The sequence below is a fragment of the Sciurus vulgaris genome, assembly GCF_902686455.1.
Source record: "Sciurus vulgaris genome assembly, chromosome: 14".
Classification (NCBI taxonomy): domain Eukaryota; kingdom Metazoa; phylum Chordata; class Mammalia; order Rodentia; family Sciuridae; genus Sciurus; species Sciurus vulgaris.
Window position 1 is genome coordinate 87,848,998 of NC_136475.1, and position 21,401 is coordinate 87,870,398.

General features: G+C 37.9%; 1 protein-coding gene across 1 annotated transcript in view; it reads left to right on the forward strand.

The window, feature by feature from the left end:
- The window catches only part of NBAS (NBAS subunit of NRZ tethering complex), a 343,098-nt gene that overhangs the window by 214,205 nt on the left and 107,492 nt on the right, over window positions 1–21,401 (forward strand). The window contains exons 39-40 of the mRNA XM_079111365.1: window positions 12,107–12,183; window positions 12,548–12,685. Coding sequence (XP_078967491.1) covers window positions 12,107–12,183; window positions 12,548–12,685 — 215 coding nt within the window. The remainder of the gene's footprint in view (window positions 1–12,106; window positions 12,184–12,547; window positions 12,686–21,401) is intronic.

Genomic DNA, 21,401 nt, shown 5'->3' on the forward strand with positions numbered 1-21,401 from the left:
CATTTGACACAGTTATCAGAGAATGTTTTCCCCCACTTCTACATTTTATTAAAATTTAGAGTTCACAGAAAAGCTGACAAAATTCTACACTGAACTCCCATAGACCCTCCACCTAGATCCTACAGTTTATATTTTACCATTCTTACTATGCATCTGTTTTTCTACCCCTCTCTCCACCACCCAAATCTAATTTGTCTTGTTTTTAATCAGAGTTAATATGTAATACTTTTATGTGAGATAAAATTCATAAACAATGCAGTACAGAAATCTTGATTGTTTGTCTGAGTTCCCACACCACCTGTCTACTCCACACCCCATCAAGATGCAGCCTGTTACTGTCTCGGCCTCTTTTCAGTAAGCATCCACCCCATCTTCCCTACAAGGCAGCCCACATTCAGATTTTTCCCCACTGTATGATAGTTTTGACTGTTCTAGACTTTCTTAAGTGGAATCATGTAGTATGTGTTTTGTGTAAAACAAAGCTTTTGAAATCATCTATGTCGCATCTATCAGTAGGTGTTTGCATTATTTCATTTTTAAGTAGTGTTTTATTGTAGAAAGATAAGAGTTTGCTCATCTGTTCTGTTAAGGATGCCAGGGTTGTAGCAGCATGACTGTTGTGAAAGCGGCTTTGAACTCTCTGGTACCAGTGTTTTGTGAACATATACTTTTTATTTCTTTTAGGATGGAGTTGCTGAATCAAAGATTGTGCATTTGTTTAGATTTATTAACTACTTACTTCCTAGCTGATGTGATTTTTCTGGGCTCTGTTTTTCTGTCTGAGTTTTATCTGCTCAGTTTGGAATGAACAGGGGCTTGCCCTTAGGTCAGAAGCTGTAAAAATGGGAAACTCACCAGTGCCATTCATTCTTCCAAATGGCAACTTCCCTTAAGTTTCTCTCTGCTCTTGGTACCTCCCAGTGCTTTCTGACACCTGTTTTATTATACTGTAATTATAAAAAGAAAAGTATATTTTTCTTTGCAGAAGGGATTTTTAAAACGGAGAACCTGGTCACAGAAGCATTTAGATAGAATTACTGTTCTGGTCACTATGGTTCCTCAGATGACAGTGGGTTAAAGTCTGAGTTTTAGTTCCCTAGAAAGGGGAATAGAAAGCCCAGATGCCTTTTCCTAGAATTAATTCCAAGAAGCCAATTTATAAATGAAGCCCTGCCTGATGCAAAGAATCCTGGATATACTCCAACTTGCTTGGGCAGTTAAAATAGATGTCAAGAGCCTCTTGGGAAATGGACCCCCGGAATATTCAGGTGGAAATCTCTGCCAACCAGCAGCAGGCCTGGTGGAGGTGCTGTAATAAGCACTTGGCTTAAAGTGAGAATTTAAAGAACACATGGCCATTTAGTAGTGACTATGAAAATTACAGTTGTGTGTATTGCTTAATCCAGTAATTCTGCTTTTAGGAATTTACCTTATGAATGTGTTTATACACATTAAAAAGAAAAAGGACCTGTGCTCATTGTAATAGCATAAGAATTGCCAATAGCCTGGTAACTACTGTTAGGGAAAGATACCTGTCTTATTTTGATTTCCTGTTTCCTGTCAATACAGAGAAGCGCCTTTCCAAATTTGGTCAATTTACATAAGTTTCCAAGGTAAAAATTTAAGGTAATGTTCTTTCAGGATTTTTAAAGCTAATTCATACAAAGCAACTGTCTAGTATCTGGTTCACCAGAGTAGATATTTTCCCAAAGTTATAGGTATTTTTGTTCTCTAGTAATTTTGTTATTGTTACATACAGGAAAGACATGAGCATAGGCAAAGCTTAGATATCAGACTGATTTGCTTGGCACATAGTGTAGGGACAGTGGCAATTAAAACCACAAATTAAGGTTGACCTGTATTTATGGGATCCTTAAATGACAAATAAGAAAATTTAATTTTTATTCTTAGGGAATGGGAAACTAGTGAAGGGTTTTGTTTTAAGCTGGAGAGTGACACAATTACATTTTTTGTTTAAAATTAATATGAAATTGCTATGTGAAAAGGGTATTGGAAAGAAGACTGAAGGTGCTAGACAGAGTTGAATTGGGAGGTTGTTAAAGAGTCCAGTGTATAAAAAATGAAAAGCTAACCTTGAGTCTGTGGAAGTAAAAACAGAAAGTATGTGCGAAAGTTCTGTGGAAGTGACCCAGCAGGATTTTATAACTGCCTTCATGTTGAGAGCATAGGAGAGGAACAAGTCCAAGGTGATTGTGGTTTTTGAGCTTGGCTTAGTGGGAGAGCAGTGCACTATTTTAGGCATATGAAGGATACTGGGTAAAGAATGATTAATTTGGCCCAGGCATGGTAGCACAAACCTGTAATCCCAGTGGGTATCACATGTTTGAGACCAACCTGTCGCAAAATAAAAATGAAAAGGGCTGGGGATGTGGCTCAGTTGGTAGAGCACCAGTGAATCAATCCCCAGTACCCCACCCCCTACACAAAGAATGATTAGTTTGTGAAAAAATTTGGCAGCCAAGTCCAACAATTGTTAATGTTGGTTTTGTGAGATGAGTTAAACATAGAAAGAAATTCTGAGAAAGTAGACCAAGGTGCTGTGGAAGTTAAGAATGTACTTGAGTTCTCCAGGAGAGAAACCTTAAGTGGGACTCAGAGTTAGTGATGGAACAAAGGAATACCCTGAGTGAGCACTTGGAGTGGGAGGGGGAACGGGGAGGAGGATGGACAAAGGGAAGCAAGAGGATCTCACCACACACACAGGATTACTTGAGCATAGTTGCAAGAGAATTAATACCTCTGGAGCCTAAGGAGCAGCTGTCTACTGTGCCTAGTGCTTCAGTGAGATTTAAGCAGAAGATCACTGGATTTGTCAACCTTCAGTGGCAATATCAACTGGACTGTGGGACAGGGGTACTTGGAAAAAGAATTAGTGTCAGGGTAGTGGATACAATAGGCCAGAGCACTCATTTAGAAAGTTTAGAAGTGTAAAGAAAGGAGACTGTTGATGCAGCCTCTCTGCCACGGCCATTAATTCAGCAACCGGCTTGGGTGGTGGGGGTTAGAGAAAAGACAGACACACATATAGAGGGAAAGCTGGGATCAGGTGGACACTGTCCTCTGATGGAGGAACCGTGATCCAGAGTTATTAGCTCAGCATATTTATTATATAGGTTTTAGCATCAAAAGGCTATTCGTGGGAAAGTTTCTGCAAAGCAGGAAGGCTGAAGGACACAGCACTGGTGAGACTAGGATTATCTTGTCATGCTCAGAATTCTCTGTCCCTGGTAGCTGGTGGTCTATCTCTTATTTGTTCCAATTAGTTGAACATGACAGTAGAATGCATCCATACTTTTTGATAGATCATAGATAAATGGAATATAACATCTCATTTTTCTGATTGTACATGTTGTAGGATCACATTGGTCATGCAGTCATATATGTACATGAGGTAATAATGTCTCTTTCACTCTACTATCCTTCCTATTCCCATACCCCTTCCCCTCCCAATACTCCCCTCTGCCTAATTTATTCTTTCTTACCAAGCCCTCCCCCTTGTGGTGAATTAACATCCGCATATCAGAGAAGACATTCAACCTTTGGTTTTTTGGGTTTGGCTTAGTTTGCTTAGCATGATATTCTCCATCTCCATCCATTTACCAGTAAATGCCATAATTTCATGCTTCTTTAAAGCTGAGTAGTATTCCATCATATATATACTTGAGATATCTATTTATCTATCTATCTATCACATTTTCTTTATCCATTCATTTGTTGAAGGGCACCTAGGTTGGTACCATAGTTCAGCTATTGTGAGTTGAGCTGCTATAAACATTGATGTGGCTGCATCACTGTAGTACACTGATTTTAAGTCCTTTGGGCATAAACTGAGGAGTAGAATAACTGAGTCAAATGATGGTTACATTCCAAGTTTTCTGAGGAATCTCCATACTGCTTTCCATAATGGTTGCACCAATTTACAGTCCCACCAACAACATATGAGTGTACCTATTTTTCCCCACATCCTCGCCAACATTTATTGTTGCTTGTATTCTTGGTGATTATCATTCTGATTGGAGTGAGTTGACATCTTAGTTTTGATTTGCATTTCTCTAATTGCTAGAGATGTTGAACATTTTTTCATATATTTGTTGCTCGATTGTATGTCTTCTGTGAAGTGTCTGTTCAGTTCCTTAGCCCATTTATTGATAGGGTTATTGTTACTATTTTTTTTTTTTTTTTTGGTGTTAAGTTTTTTGAGTTCTTTATATATTCTAGAGAGTAATGCTTTATTTGAGGTGTGTGTGGTAATGATTTTCTCCCAATCTGTAGGCTCTCTCTTTACATTATTGATTGTTTTTTTTGCTGAGAAGAAGCTTTTTAGTTTCAATCCATTCCATTTATTGATTCTTTTTTTTTTCCACTCTTTTTTTTTATTAAAAATCATAAATTTACATTTATTGATTCTTGATTTAACTTCTTGTGCTTTAGGGGTCTTGTTAAGGATATCGAGTCCTAGGCCAACATGGTGAAGATTTGGCCTACTTTTTCTTCTAGTAGTCGCAGGGTCTCTGTTCTAGTACGTAAGTCTTTGATCCACTGTGAGTTGAGTTTCGTGCAGGGTGAGACATAAAAGTTTAATTTCATTTTGTTACATGTGGCTTTCCATTTTTTCCAGCACTATTTGTCGAATAGGCTATCTTTTTTCCAGTGAATGTTTTTGGCACTTGGGTCTACTATTGAGATCGCTGTATTTATGTGGGTTTGTCTCTGTGTCTTCTATTCTGTACCTTTGGTCGACATGTCTGTTTTGTTGCCAGTATCATGCTGTTTTATTATGATAGCTGTGTAATACAGTTTGAAGTTTGGTATTGTGGTGCCTCCTGCTTTACTTTTCTTGCTAAAGATTACTTTGGCTATTCTGGGTCTCTTCTTTTTCCAAATAAATTTCATGATTGTTTTTTCTGGTTCTATGAAGAACGTCATTGGGATTTTAATAGGATTTGCATTAAATTTGTATAACACTTTAGGTAGTATGGCCATTTTGACAATATTAATATTGCCTATCCAGGTGCATGGGAAGTCTTTCCATCTTCTAAGATCTTCAATTTCTTTCTTTAGTGTTCTGTAGTTTTCATTTTAGAGGTCTTTCACCTCTTTTGTTAGATTGATTCTCAAGTTTTTTTTTTTTTTTTTAGATTACTGTGAATGGGGTAATTTTCTTATTTCCTATTGCAGTGGATTTATTATGTATAGGAATGTGTTAGATTTATAGGTATTGATTTTATAGCCTGATACCATGTTGAATTTATTTATTAGTTCTAGAAGTTTTCTGGTGGAATATTTTGGATCTTCTAATTACAGAATCATGTCATCAGTGATAACTTGAGTTCTTCTTTACCTATTTGTATAGATTTAATTTCCTTCTTTTGTCTAATCTCTGGATAGATGATGTTCAAGGATGATGTTGAATAAAAGTGGTGAAAGAGGGCATCCCTGCCTTGTTCCAGATTTTAGGGGGAATGCTTTAAATTTTTCTCTATTTGGAATTAGGTTGGCCATAGATTCAGCATATATTTCACTTAGCATGATATTCTCCAGTTCCATCCATTTATCTAAAATGCCATAATACTATTATTCTTTATGACTGAATAATATTCCATTGTGTATATATACCACAGTTTCATTATCCATTCATCTTTTGAAGGGCATCTAGGTTGATTCCACAACCTAGCTATTGTGAATTGAGCTGCTATAAACATTGATGTGGCTGTGTTACTGTAGTATGCAAATTTTAAGTCCTTTGGGTATAAACCAAGGAGTGGGATAACTGGGTCAAAAGGTGGGTCCATTCCAAGTTAATCAAAGCAAGAATCAATAAATGGGATTGATTCAACTAAAAAGCTTTTGCTCAGCAAAGGATACAATCAATAATGTGAAAAGAGAGCCTACAGAATGGGAGAAAATCTTTTCCACATGCACTTCAGATAGAACACTAATCTCCAAAATTTATAAAGAACTTACAAAACTTTATGACCAAAATACAAAGAACCCAATCAATAAATTGACCAAGGAACTGAACAGACACTTTACAGAAGAAGATATATAAGCAATTAATAATTATATGAAAAAGTGTTCAACATGTCTAGTAATTAGAGAAATGCAAATTAAAACAACTCTGAGATTTCATCTTCCTCCACTTAGAATGGCTATTATCAAGAACACAAATAATAATAAGTGTTGGTGTGGATGTGGGGAAAAGGCATACTTGTACATTGCTGGTGGAGTTGCAAATTGGTGTAGCCACTCTGGAAAGCAGTGTGGAGAATCCTCAGAAAACTTACTTGGAATGTACTATCTTTTTAATATGTTTTTATATGCGATTTGCCAGAATTTTATTGAGTATTTTTACATCTGTGTTCATCAGGGATATTGGTCTGGAGTTTTCTTTCCTTGATGTGTCTTTGTATGGTTTTGGTATCAGGGTGGTATTAACCTCATAGAATGAGTTTGGAAGGGTCCCTTCCTTTTCTATTTCATGGAATAATTTGATGAGTATTGATGTTAATTCTTCTCTGAAGGTCTTGTAGAACTTGCCTGAGAATCCCTCTGGTCTGGGCTTTTCTTAATTGGTAGGCTTTTGATGGTGTCTTCTATTTCTTTGTTTGAAATTAATCTGTTTAAATTCTGTATGTACTTCTGATTCAGTTTGGGTAGGTCATACATCTCTAGAAATTTGTCAGTGTGTTCAAGATTTTCTGTTTTATTGGAGTATAAATTTTCAAAATATTTTCTGATTATCCTCTGTCATTGTATTTCCTTTTTCATCACAGATTTTAGTAATTTGAATTTTCTTTTTCTTTGTTAATGTGGCTAAGGTTTCATCAATTTTATTGAATTTTTCAAAATACCAACTTTGTCAATTTTTGGAGTTGTTTCTTTTGTTCCAGTTTCAACTCTGATTTTAATTATTTTCTGTTTTCTACTGTTTTTGGTGTTGATTTATTCTTTTTTCTAGGACTTTGAGATATAGTGTTAGGTCATTTGTTTGTTGATTTTTTTATTCTTTTAATAAATGAGCTCAATGCAATGAACTTTCCTCTTAGTACTGCCTTCATAGTATCCCAGAGATCTGGGAATATTTCATCCTTGATTTCTTCTACTATCCATTTGTCATTCAGAAGTGTATTATTTAGTCTCCATGTGTTAAAATAGCTTCTGTTGTTATTTTACCCTTGATTTCTAATTTCAGTCCATTATGATCTGGTAGAATGCAGGGTAGTATCTCTATTTTTTTTGTATTTACTAAGAGTTGGTTTGTGGCATAAGATATTGTCTATTTTAGAGAAGCATACATGTGCTGACAAGAAAAAGGTATATTTGCTTTTAATGGATGAAATACTATGTATATATGTGTTAAGTATAAATTATGGATTGCATTATTGAATTCTATAGTCTCTTTAGTTTTTGTTTAGATCTGTCCAGTAGTGAAGAACTGGGTTAAAGTCACCCAGTATTGTCATGTTGTAGTCTATCTGATTCTTGAAATTGAGAAGGCTTTGTTTGACGTACATAGATGCTCCAGTGTTTGGAGCATAAATATTTACAATCATTATGCCTTGCTGATGTATAATTCCCTTCAGTGGAATGAATTGGCCTTCTTTGTTCCTTCTGATTAACTTTTGCTTGAAGTCCACTTTATCTGATATGAGGATGAAAACTCCTGCTTGTTTGCGTAATCCATATGAGTAATATGTTTTTTCCTATCCTTTCACCTTCAGTCTGTGGATGTCTCTGCCTATGAGGTGAGTCTCTTGGAGACAGCATATTGTTGGATCTTGTTTTTTAATCCAATCTGCAAGTCTGTGACTTTTGATTGATGAGTTTAGTCCATTAATATTCAAGGTTATTACTGAGACATGACTTGTATTCCTGGTCATTTTGGTTTATTTCTGGCTTTTAATTTGATTTAGTTTTTCTTTTGACTATTCCTTTAGTATAGTTCCTCCCTTTGCTTGTTTTCACCTTTATTTTTCTTTTCCACTTCGTGCTCATGGAATATTTTGTAGAGAATGTTCTATAGTGCAGGCTTTCTGATTGTGAATTTTTTTTACCTTTTGTGTATCATGGAATGTTTTTATTTCATCTTCCTATCTGAAACTTAATTTTGCTGGATATAAAATTCTTGGTTGGCATCCATTTTCTTTCAGAGCTAAAAAATGTTGTTTCAAGACCTCCTAACTTTGAGAGTCTAGGTTGAGAAATTAGTTGAGATCCAAATTTATTTTTCTCCTATAGCTCATTTGCTTTTTTTCTTCTCACAACCTTTAAGAATTTATCCTTATTCTGTATTTTAGTCATTATAATTATAATGTGTCTTCTTGTGGGTCTGCTGTAATTTTGTACATTTGGCAGTCCTGTAAACCTCCTGTATTTGATTTTCCATTTCATTCTTTTGGGAAATTTTCTGATGTTATGTGATTGAAAAGATGGTGCATTCCTTTGGTTTGTATCTCTTCTCCTTCATCTGTCCTGATCATTCTTAAATTTGGTCATTTCATGTTATCCCATAATTCTTGGAAGTTCTGTACATGAATTCTTACCATCTTCTCTGCATGGTCAACTTTATTTTCAATATTAAATATTTTGTCTTTATTGTCTGAGGTTTATTTGTGATGCTTTCCATTCAATTTATAATTTGGTTTATTGATTCTTTTGAGTATTTCTGCTTTTTTTTTATTTTACAATCTCTAACTCTATTGAAGTAATCTTTCACTTCTGTATTTTCTCTTTGACTTCACTCTTTATACCATTCTTTCCTTTGAAGATCATTTTAACTATAAATTCTAAACTCCTTCTTGGACAGTCCTTCTGTGTTTTCAATAGATTTTCTTTTTCTTTTTTTTTTTTTTTTCATTTTTTTTTAAAGATGTTATAATTTATTTTATTTTTTTATTATTTATTTATCTTAATTAAAAAATCATAAATTTACATAGGACAATATTGTTTGATTCATTTCAATAGATTTTCTTATTGGGGCATCGTGGCTTATTTGGAGCATTTTGTTTCCTTGTTTTTTCATGTTGCTTGTGTGTTTTCACATCTAGTTGTATAGATCTGAGGCAGTACAGATTCTACCCTGTAGACCTGTATTGTCCTGAAGACTTCCAGTATCCCACCTTTAATAGGGAGACTAACATCAATAGCACCCAGTGCAGACAACACATAGCCTCGTATCTAATAGCTCCCACCAAGGTGTCCACTGCCCTCCCACTATAAACAGCAATGATGAGCTCAATCACTGTCCACAGTATAAACAGGAAACTTGTCAAAAGGATTTAAAATCTCAAATAGTGGACAAAGAGAGAACAGAAATAGTGCAGGACATGATGTGCATAAGGGAGGAAGAGAGAAACCAGAAGCAAAATCCACAGGAAGAATGGAAGAGGAACCAATAGGGATTGGCTTTTAGGTGGAGAAAAGGTAGAAAAAGAATCCAGGAAAACAGGCAAGTGAGAGTAAGAATACATACAAAGAGAAAAAAAAAATTAAAAATATAAGAGTACACAGCAGAACTACAAAACACCATGCATATATCACCATTCTCAACAAACTGGTGCACATAAAACATCCTACTCCAAATATGGTAGCAAGAGATACCCAGAGAAGAAAAAAATAAAAATAAAATAAATCTTGGTGGAAAATTGAACAACTGTCTCTGCCAGTGTCCAAAACTTTCTCAGACCTGTCTCTGACTTCCCACAAGACTTCCAGGCTCAGACTGGCCCTGGCAGACCCATTCACCGTCCCACCAATCTGAACCCCAGATGTCCTGGGATCAGCCATGTTGCGATCCCAAGATCTCAATGCCACTGAAATTCGGAGAGAGACCACCAGGGATGAGCATTCCTGAGAAGCAGTATCTAGATGGCAGCAACCAGCACCCTCATGAGGAAGGCTCCAGGTGCAGGCAAACCTGCAGGCACCCCAACACTGAACCTCCATGTCCTGGCAGCTGTCCCCAGACAGGGGCCTTAAGATGGCAGTAGCAGCAAACCCAATGGTACCCCAAGCCCCAGGCTCTGACTAGTGTTCAAAATGGACGTGGCCACGTGCAGTCAGACCTGGAGTCTCACTGGCAGTGGACCTCTGGGCAGTGGTGGAAGCGGTAGTGGTTGGCATCAGTGGAGCAGGCAGGGTGTCAGTGGCAGCCGCAGTCTTCAGTGGCAGCAGTGACGGTGACTGGCTGCAGCTGCAGGGGCACCCAGAGAGGAGCCCTCCAGGTGACCTTCGGGGAGCAGCAGTGGCTTTGGCAGCAGCGATATCAGAGGCAGCAGCATGGGTGGCAGCAGCAGTAGTTGGCAGCTGTGCCTGAAGAAGAGACCTCCAGGAGTCCAAGGCAGCATCTTGGGCAGCGGACCTCCCGGCAACTGCAAGAACATCGACAGACGGCAGCAGCAGTGCCCAGGGAACACACCTCTGGGTGTTTGTGGCAGTGGCCTCAGGGGCAGCTGTGTCCGTCCCAAGATCTCCGGGTGATGGCAGTGGCGTCTGCAGCTAGCTGGGGTAGCTGGAGAAAAGACATCTGGGCATTGCAGCACTGGCATCTGCTGCAGCAGTGTCTCCATTTAGACCTTTTAATTACAATACGTGGTTAATTCATATTTAATTATTGACATTGTTGGGGGGAGGAAAAAGAACACCTGACATGAAAGTTGCTGGAAACTGGGTAAATGATACATTTATGATGGAATATTTCTGGAAAACAGGTTGAATGGTCCTGCTGTCAGCCTCAGAGAGATCGTTGGAATGCTTTCGTTGCAGTTGTTCACTCTCTCGTTTATCTTATGGGGCACAGTAACACTTATTATTTGGTGACACTTTTTATTTTGCAAATAAAAATTCTATCATCAGTTTATAAAAGAGAGCTCAAGGATAAGGGGAATGGCAGTGGTGGGGAAGGATTGGCACACTGCGTAGTCAGCTGCTCTGAGAGTCATAACTGGATGCTTTGGGAAAAAAGTGAGGTGGGAATATTTGGAAAGGGAAGGAAGGCAACCTGCTTCCCTCCAGGCAGAAGTACCCACAGTCCTGAGTCGAGAGGGTTCCAGGGGGAGCTAGATGCGCCAAGCAAGTGCTTGGATCTACCATTCTTTGGATTTCACAAGTTTTTCCATTAATGTCCTCTTTCTGCTCCGGGATTCAGTCCAGGGAACTACATTGCATTCCTTTGTTTCATTTCCCCAGTCGCCTGTTCTGTGACTGCTTCTCAGTCTTGTTTGTTTTTCATGGCTTCAGCGGTCTCAAGGAAAGCCAACCAGGTATCCTGCGAGAATTTGCCCCAATCTGGCCTTGTCTGATGTTCTTCTCCTAATTAAACTGGAGTTACGGGATTTGGGAAAGAACAGCACACAGTCCAAGCATATTCTCATCATTTAATCTAATTATTATTTAAATCATCAAATTTTGCCTACTTTATCTTTACGGTCCTTTTGACTTCTAAAATGCTGTGATCATATATTTTATAGGAACACTGTGATTTTTTATTTGAATATTCCAGTATTTTGAAATTTGGACTTATAATTACACTCGAATGATAAGCAGGTAGGGAAAGCCCACCTACACAATCTCTTAAGCAAAAGACTGGTTTTCTCTTTGTGGAGTGTGAAGAGAAGTGTCATTGGAAGAAACAAAGTCATCTTATCATAGTAATCAAAAGATTTATCCTGCATTCATATCCTCAGAGCTGTTGGACTGCCCTGATCTCACTGTGTTCTTATTATCACCCTCCACATTCAGTCATGAGTGCACATGACTGTGCAGCACAGCCTGGGTCTTTACCACCATGCTTACTGGTGTCTTTATGTGCAGACTGCAACAGTCACCTTGACAGAGTTTCCTTGTGTATAAGTAATGGCATACTTGTTTCCAGTTAAGACAAGATTACTATTCCGCTGTTTCATGTGATATATTTGTTTGGTGTTGAATAGATTTTCATAAAAAGTCTTAAAGAGTCCTCCTAAACTTTGTATCTGTTGCCATCATATAGGGCTCAAATCATGACACTTAGTAACCATGAATGTCATATGGATCCTCAAACTCAATTGTTACACTTTTTTTTGTTGTTGTTTTTTTCTGCATTCAGTTCTTTTACAACTGGCAAGCGATGCTTTGCCAAATGACATGACCTTGGCTCTCGCATACCTCCTTGCCTTACCACAGGTAAGCCTACCTTCACCAACAAAGTTCTTAGAAGTGAAGAAACAGAAAACCTAGTGATTTTTTTTCTATGTGGCATTTCCTTCCGATGGTTCTTAGGTGCTGAACGGACCATAGCCGGTATCCAGACAGTGAATCCTACAGTGTTAGCTTAACTGTTGATATTTAAATTCACTTTTACATGCATGGGGTCTGTTGTATAGTGCCTTCTGAATGTTTGTAGTGTCAGGTTAGGTTGAGCAGCAGCTGGAGTCGATGGGATAGGAACTTTGTATCAAAATCCAGGGCAGTGACTAGAAATGGAACAATTTAAATGGTCTTTTTAATTTTCTTTCAGCTGAGTTAATTATATCATGTCCCTTCCTAGGTGTTAGATGCTAACAGGTGCTTTGAGAAGCAGGCCCACTCTGCATTGTCTCTCCAGCTGGCAGCCTATTACTATAGCCTGCAGATCTATGCCCGACTGGCTCCATGTTTCAGGGACAAGTGCCATCCACTCTACAGGGTGAGTCCTCATGTTTTCCATGTTACGGATGAGTAGAGTTCAAGCATTCTGTAATAGTTGAAACATTTCCCTTTGTATCTCAGATGCCTTCCACGTGGCAGGCAGGGCTTGCCTTTTCTGTTACACATCGTTGCTTTTCCAGCTATCAGTAAGAGGAGAGCTTCTGATATTTATTATGGATACCAGTTCTTCCCTCTATTTTTTCTTTCATTTACTTTATTTTCCAAGTGATTAGTTAGGAAAAACTAGAGTAGACGAGGCTAAATGAAGAATTGACTTTTTAATTCACTGCTCCAAAGGAAGATGGCTGTCTAATTTAAGAAAGTAGGCCATGTAATTCTTGGGCCATATCGTACTTTTATTTATTTTTAAGCCAGAGGTATGAAAGAACAGACAGAATGTTGAAACATTATTCCTAAGACACTTTTGTTAATTTCTGAGTCGAAGTATCTAACTGTGACTTAAGATACGTGTACCTTCTTTTGTGAATACAGTCTTAACAGATGCCTCTGGGAAAGTATAGCCATTCAAGTTTACTTGTATAGACATGTTTTAATGATCATCATTATGAAATGATCTACTTTTTATGTTGGATTATTTTTAGAAAATTACTACTTCAAGAGTAGATAAGTAAATAGATCAAACTCTCAAATCCACTGTACGCACAGTCTAAGATCCAATTATTGAAGGAAGATTCCTAAGAACAAATGTAAGAATTTCCAAGTGTCTGAAAACATTCCTTTTGGGTGGTAGCTATTGCTCCCATCCATCACTCTTTATTTAAGAGAAGAGGTACAGCGGGTAAACCACCCACAACACAGTTTAGTCTCCCAAGGGTACTGTCGTCATTAGCTGTACATTTTTCTTAAGTGTAGTTTGATTATCATGATTGTGTTTGGCTAAGAAGTAGGAATGTTTTCTTCTTTTACCCAGTTGATATAAAATATTACTTTGTTTTGGGAATTTGTTTTTTGTTTTTTTAATAGCTGCTGCTACTTTGTTCAGTTATTTACTTCACATAAAATTACTATATTCTATATTCTGGCAATTTCATTTTTATATCTCAACTATATTTTACGTGAAATGAGAAATATGCATTGATCTACTGTGTTATAAATTGAGAGAATGAAGTGATTATATAGATGGTAATATGGCAAGTTTATTTTACACTTATCTTTTCATTAGCCATGTGAGTATACACAAGTAACAAGTAATTTGTACTAAAACAACAATTTGTTGAAATACATTGAAGCTTTACTTTGACCAAATATTCTTCCTTGTAAACTTGAATTTTTTTCCCTAGAAGGTCAAGTTCTCAAAATATATTTGACTGAGTTCTCTCAGTGGAAATGATTAACATAGACTACATGTGCTGAAATGAGATCTCTCTTTCCTTCCAGCTTAGTCATTTGTATAAAGATCCTACTCTGTGCATAGTGCTGTGCTGTACCTTTCCTGAATATAGAGAATTGAAAGGCCACCAGTCAGTCATCTTGTTTAGAACCCAGAGCACCTCATACATACCACCATCTCCTACCTTGGTGGGCTCAGCACTTACTGTGTGTGTGTGTAAGGGAGTCAGAGGAACTGTGGATTAGAGTGGCAGCACCAAGAAGAAACGCAGAAACTTCTAGAGAGATGTGTCTCTCTGCCTCATGTCCTCACCCTAATTTAGTCTCTCAGAGTTCTTTACTAAGCTCTTATGGCTGCCTCTTAAACATCACTTTGTCTTCTTCCTTCATTTTCCTGTCTTCAGGCATGTTGTACTCTCTGCCCAAAGTGCTTTTCCCACCATGTCTTTGTTTAGCTACTTGGCAGGTGCCACATGACTAGCATAGCTTTCTGCAGTGCTCCCAGGGTGTGGGGACTCTGTATGCTTTTGTACTGCCCTATACTTCTGAATGTCATATGCCTCTGTCTTGGCCCATGAGTGCTGTGGTTTAGAATTTATATCCTTTTCCTCTCACTGGACAATGAGCTGTTTGAGGGCAGTGTTTGTGTTGTAGTCATTGGATTTCCCAATGCATAGGTCAGGACCTGGAATATAAGTACAAATGTTTACATTTTCAGGTGACCGAAAATTCATGAGTAATTCTACAGCACATACGAGATAATTGATTGTGTGTGTATTCATCATATATTTATCATGTGACTGCTGTGTGCCAGGTGGTGTTCTGGAGCAGACAAGAGTGCACAAAGCAGAGTAAGCCCTCCCCCTTTTAGGAATTATATTCTATTGGGGAAAAAGGCATCATAAACAGAGTAGGTAAATAAAATATGTATTAAAACAAAAGCAAAGTGCAGTAGTAGAAGGTAGGATATGCATGTGTGAAAAGTACTATTAACATAGGATCTGGAAAGGTCTCAATTGAGAAGGTGCCTTTGACCAAAGAAAAGAGAACATAAGCAACACTTTGAGGGAAGAGCATTCCAGACTGGAAAGAGCAGGACTAAAGGCACAGAAGAGTCACTCTTCTGTCACATATACCATGTTATTTCTTATAAGGTATTTGAATCGATGTTAAAAATTTCACTATATAAAATTCAAGACATAGAGGACTTGCCTGACTCTGGAGAAAAGTGATAGACATGCAGTTTGTGACCAGCCTTCATTGGCCAAGAAATTTGTCAGGAATGACGGTGACAACAGCAGTTAGTTTTGGGATGAGTGTATGGGAGTTACCAGTGGACAGTGTAAGTATAAAACTAACCTTGAAGAGGTACTCGGCTGTCTGAAAGTTCTTTTTTCATTCATTCTGTTCTTTGATCCTTTGAACAATCCCATTTTACAGTAGAGGAATCTTCTTTGGAGACGGTGATCCTGAAAACTGCGGAGATTTGTCTAACTGCTCTGGTGGAAGGCACTGTCCTGTCATTCAGAGCTCTGACTCCAGGCTTTCCCTGCCTGTTACTTGGACGTGCTGCCACTCCAGCTTGGTGGCAAAGGAGGCAGTGTCACTGTGGAACTGAGTGATCTCTCTGGCTTGCTAGTCTATGGGTGATTCCCCGCAGTGTATTTTTGTGGGTAGTTCTGTGTCTGGAGGTAAAACCTCAGCTCCTGTTGTGACAGATAAGATTCTCATTGAACTGACTGGCTTTGCCTTAGTCCTCCAGGTGCATTTCCTGATGCAGCCTCTTTTGAAGTCTGTGTTCTAGCTGTTCAGACTTTTCTCTGAATTTAAATCCTTTGTATGCCTCTGTGCATGCAGATACAACCTGTACTTGGAGCTGCCAGATTCTTACCACTCTGCAGGGGTGAGCCAGCCCACAGGTGCTGCCTGCACCATAGACATCAGCCTCCTCCCCTCTCTTTGCTCTTTGCATGTGCCCCAGGCAAGTAGTTCTTTTAGGATGTAATAACTGATGTGCATCTGACCTTATTTGAGGGTAGGAATACCATTGCCCCCTGAGTCCCCAGGCCCTAACACACTGTAGTTAGCAAGTTACCATCAATTGGCATGTGAATAAATTCAGGAATCACATCAACTGAGTGTGTCAGGAAGCCCTTTAAACTTTCAAATTTGCAGTTTTGAGTCCTGAGCCTCTTAGATTGGAAGGAAGTGCAGGTAGGCACAATAGCTGGATGTTTGAAGCATACAAGAGTTTTCTGTTGACTGCCTAATGGCTCATTATTTGAGTCTTTTCAGCGTCTTCCTCTACATAAAGCAGCACTGCTGAGTTTGGAATTAAATATGACAAACTCCTGATGAATCATCTTGGAAATTGAAATCAAAGTGGTTTCAATTTGTTGCCTACACATAATAACACCCAGTGAAGCTTAGCTTTCACTCAGTTGTCGGTTCAGCTTGTTTCTCTTCCACAGTCTTTTCTCATCTTCTCTTTCCACTCTGTAGCTGTGTGCCACAGGAATGCAAGCTAACTTAGGTCGACAGACTGTGTGGGGTATTTCTGGTGCATGGCGGCAGCATCCTGAGCCAGCCACGGAGGCCTTGGAATCAGCAGCTTTGCTGGAGGATTTTTTGGGCAGAGGACATCACTTGTATTTTTCTTTGTGGTTTTATATGACAATGATTGGCCAGTGGTCAGTAGGAAGTCATTTTCTGTGCTAACATTTGTCCTGATTAACTCATTTTTATGTTTTAGACATGATCCACACATGACCAAAACATGCAAGTGGCTTAAAAGATATATGATAGTCAGTGTTTCTCTTTTGTAGCTATTCAAAAACATTATGGCTATACGTATTTATACAACTATACTTTAGGTGAATGTGGGTAGACCATGCATATTATACTATATCTTCATCTTTTTTCACTTACAGTTCACCTTTATAGTTATTATAAATGTATCTTCAAATATGATCTTTCTAGCATTCTTTTAAATCTTTAAGTTTTCAAAAGATGAAAATGGAAACACGTCCTTTAAGTTTTATAGTCTAGGGAAGCAAGCACAGCAGGGATGAAATTCAAAGCTTTATGGTAGACTATTTCTAAAATGTGTTTTTTTAAGCTACTAATTGAAAATACTAAGTAGAAAATTATCTCAAGCAAAATAACAATCCTAAAGGGGAAATATACCACCTGTTTAAAACTTCCTGAACAATATTACCAAGAAATGCAAACTATTAAACCAGAATGGATTTATTACCTCGACTAGTAAGCAGTAGATTAAGTCATTGAGTATTGTGTTGTCATGAATATTTATGTATATTTTGTTTTTACAGCAATTTGATCATATTCTTTAAAGGAATCATATTCAGAACCCTGAAGAACTGCATTACCAAGTTTTTTGGGCGAAAATAAATTAATCTAACTCTTCACACTTTCCTTTTTAAATTCCTGATGGTTTTTATGATGTTAGTTTTTACAACCTGTGGAGTTTTACAGTATCATTTTGAATAATGAATATTTCAAAGCTACCCATGAAGTTCATCACAATCTTCTCAGGGGCTAAAGTTTTCATACTTATGAATCACGTCATTGTTCTTGGGAGGGGACAAGAGGGACAGAAGTTTGAATGATGGCTGGCCTGAGGCCAGTTGTGTGGAACACTCACAGAGAAGTGTTCAGTTATAGGGGGCCAGTGACCAGAGCCAGGTAACCTGACTCCCTTGCCAGCTGAAAGAGTACAGCTGTGGACACCTCAAGTGCAGACTGGGTTTCTGGAAAACAGGACCAGTTGTCCCCTCACCCTGCTGTTTCTGGTGGGGCTGAGTGAGAATCATGTGGAGCGCTTCAGAAGCTTGAGATGCTGTTCACTTGGTTAGGTGAGTGGATGTGTAGCTCAAGTGCTGGGTGGAGAGGGGAGTTGGAATAGTTTAAGAAAAGTGGTGATACAGGGGAAAATTTTTAGTAAAATTCAAATTGAATGTTTGAAGTAATCATAACCAAATTTCTTAAGGAAGTGGTAGAAAACAGTAATGGCGATAACAAATAACTGGCATATCAGCTAGGACTTCCTGTGTGCTTATCACCTACTCTTATTTCATCGTTTTCAGGACTCTAGAAGTGGAACATTTGATACTTAGGAGGGAAATATGAGCAATCTAGGCTGTTGCTGCCAATTTTTTGTCCCCCCACCCATACCTAATTTTACTTTTCCTTGGTGAGAAATTGTCTTTTCTCATTAGTACTATTTTACACCATAAATTGAACTGCTGAAAACCTTCCTATACACTTAACAAATACTTGTTAATTTATAAACTCTTCAGCCCTTGGAAATCTGCTGTCAAGGAATTAAAAGAATAACCCTTTTCACCCCCATAAGACAGTCTCAAAAGGAGGCGTATCAGGGAAGTAATTGCAAGTGCTCTTGTTTAGGATTCCAAAACAGTGCTGTACTTAGAGAAAAACTCAAATCTTTAAAACAGAGATGATATTAAGAGACTCCTGTCTTACAAGGTTGTTGGTAATAACCAAGGCTCAGTACATGTGTATTTAGCACTAGGACTGTTCCATTCTGAAGACTAAAATATTAGATTTTTGTTCTTAATTATTTCTTGGGAATAGTAAATAAATTTGATGTACAAAGGTTATGAAAAAAATTATACACATAGGAACTAGACAGTTTCTACTTAGTGCAGGAGAAGAGATTAAAGTTGTTTAAACTGTGGAAACCTGTTATAATTTGTGGGTTTGAAAAATTGTATTTTTCAACAAAGAAATCTGTTCTGAATATTTAGTGGAGGAATAAATGAAAGAGCTATAGAGTTTCCTCATTTCCACACCTGGAGGGATTTACAAGGGTTTATTTTATTTTAATGATTGAATTCTTAGGATTTTAGTCTTAGAAAGGTGATCATCTGGAGAAGCTCCTTTTTTTTCCGTCTGAGGAAACTGAACACCAGTAGAATCAAGAGAGAGAATCAGTTGCTCTCTCTGTGGAGTTCCCAGGACTCTCGACTTGTGATTCTGTAAGGAGCTCATATTCAGATGTCTCTTTTGAATTGTTTACATGTCCATCTTTGTCAGTACCAGGTTTGTAATTCCATGAGAGTTAACTTGAGTTCAGTTTTCTTTTACAGAAAAGTGATGAGCAGCGTCCTTTATTTTTCCCTCCCAGCAAACCACAAGGACGGTATGCTTATTGACATTCTTTTATAGGTGAGGAAACAGATTGGAAGTAACTCCAAATTGCCTCTCTATTCAGTGGGGGAGCTGAAATATGAATTAGAACTACTGCCTTAAAAACCAACTTAGTGTGTCCAACTTCACAATCCACATGATGCGTGCACAACACTGTGTTCCAGAACAGGTGAATTTATGAAGTACACATGGTCTCTTCCCTGCAGATTCTATAATTTAATGTTAAGAGAAGGTAATGTAAATTATATAATAGAGGAGTGCCTGTGTGTGTGTTAAATGCCTCTTAGAAAGTTCCATCATTCCTTTCATTTTTTTTTTTTTTGAAAGGGCCTACATCTTGGTAGACTTGGTTCCTGTAATAAATATATAGGAACATGTATATTATATGTTCTCCCAACCATGAAAGCTATTTTATTACTCCCAGTTCATAGTTGTTAAGTAACTTGTACAAGGTCACCCAGCTACCAAGTTCCATGTGTCTGCTTATTTCACCATGCTGTGACATTTTCTTATTGGCAAAAGGAGGTTTAATACACCCTTTTTGCCACATAGGAATATTCAGGTTTTATGTGGACACTCAAACTTTCTTTCAGGGTGAGAGCTGTGTAAATATTAGTAGCAGTAATTATGCTTACAATTGCTGGGTGCTGCCATTTTGTAGCTTTGTTCTTCTCTTTGCCTTGGGATTTGTATCACAAATTGTATTAGATGTAAAGAGTATATAAATAAGATGTCTTACTCTTGAGTCTAAGTGCCAAGTGTGTAGGCCACCCTTTTGTCAGGAGGCAGAGCAGGTATAGATGGGTGAGCTGACCCCACTGGCCCATGAGCAACATCCTGCACCAGGCAACTCTAGAGGAGGCCGGACCCATGATGGGTTCAGGGTGATACTCCAAAGGGTTCAGTCAATAGGTAGAAAGGGGAAGGGGCAAGTGTCAGCCATAGTGTAAGAGCTGACATGGGATCCTCTTTGTTTAAATCCATTGCCAGAAATACCATTGTGGGCAGCTGGTTCCAAATCACTGTCTAATTGAAATTAGAATTGGTTTATTCACTTCACTTTTTTTTGTTTGTTTGTTTGTTTTCTGGCTCTATCCACCTAGGTAGGCCTTAAGACATACTCTAGCCTTTTCTGGAATTAGTCTGCCTGTTTATTTCTGACATATTTTTTTTTTTTTTTTAAACTACTGACTCCTGAATAGTTAGTATACATGTTAACTCTTACAAGGAGACCTCCTGGACACTTGGCCAAGTCCCACTCTTCTGTATTCCCATAGCACCCTGTGCTTTCTTGTGTTCCAATGATTACAATTATTTGCCTGATCGTTTCTTAATAGACTGTATTTCTAGAGAAAAGGGGCTTATCCACTTAGTACATAGTTGGTGTACAAAAATTATTAAATGAATGAAACATGGTCCCATGACTTACTATGATAAGGTTAGTATTCTAATCATGGTCTTTTGACTTAAGGCACTTCTGTTATTTTTGAAAGTAGGACTCAGTGTATGCATAGAGGTAGGGAAAATTTAAATATAATAAGCTTGAATTTTACTCAAGTTAACCTGCTGGAATTCAAGATTTCTTTAATTGGTTTTTATGCACACTCTCAGATTATTCCTTAATAGGATCAAGAGAAAAACTGTCAGGCTAGGTTTGGTGATATAGACTTGACATTGACAAATCTCTAGTGTAGCGCGGAATAATGGTTTTCACATATTAGACATGCTGACAGCTTACTATAATTAGGAATGTATTTCTGAGAACCAAAGGTAGATTCTAGGTTTTTTCCCTGATTTGCTTGTGTTAAAATTGTACCACATCTTCCTAGAAATCAGGAGTGATTGAGTTAATGCCATTCAAGTATTATGCTGCCCTTTAAATAATTCTAGTATCATGACTGAGTTGCTATTGCTTCGTTGACACCCAGACCAACTTCAGTATAAATAAATGTGGCTATTTAATCATGTATTCACCTTTCCTGTCAACTGTTGGAGTCTGGGTTTTGTTCTGTTTGAATAGTTTTATTGTTATTAGAGAAGCTGCTAAGAATCATAGAACAATATCCCATAGAGCCTCAAATCAAGCAGAGTAAAAATTGGTTGGCTGCTTTCTTAGATGACTGGAAGAATTTATGACTTTGGGTGCTGGGGTGGGCTTTTGTTTTTGTTTT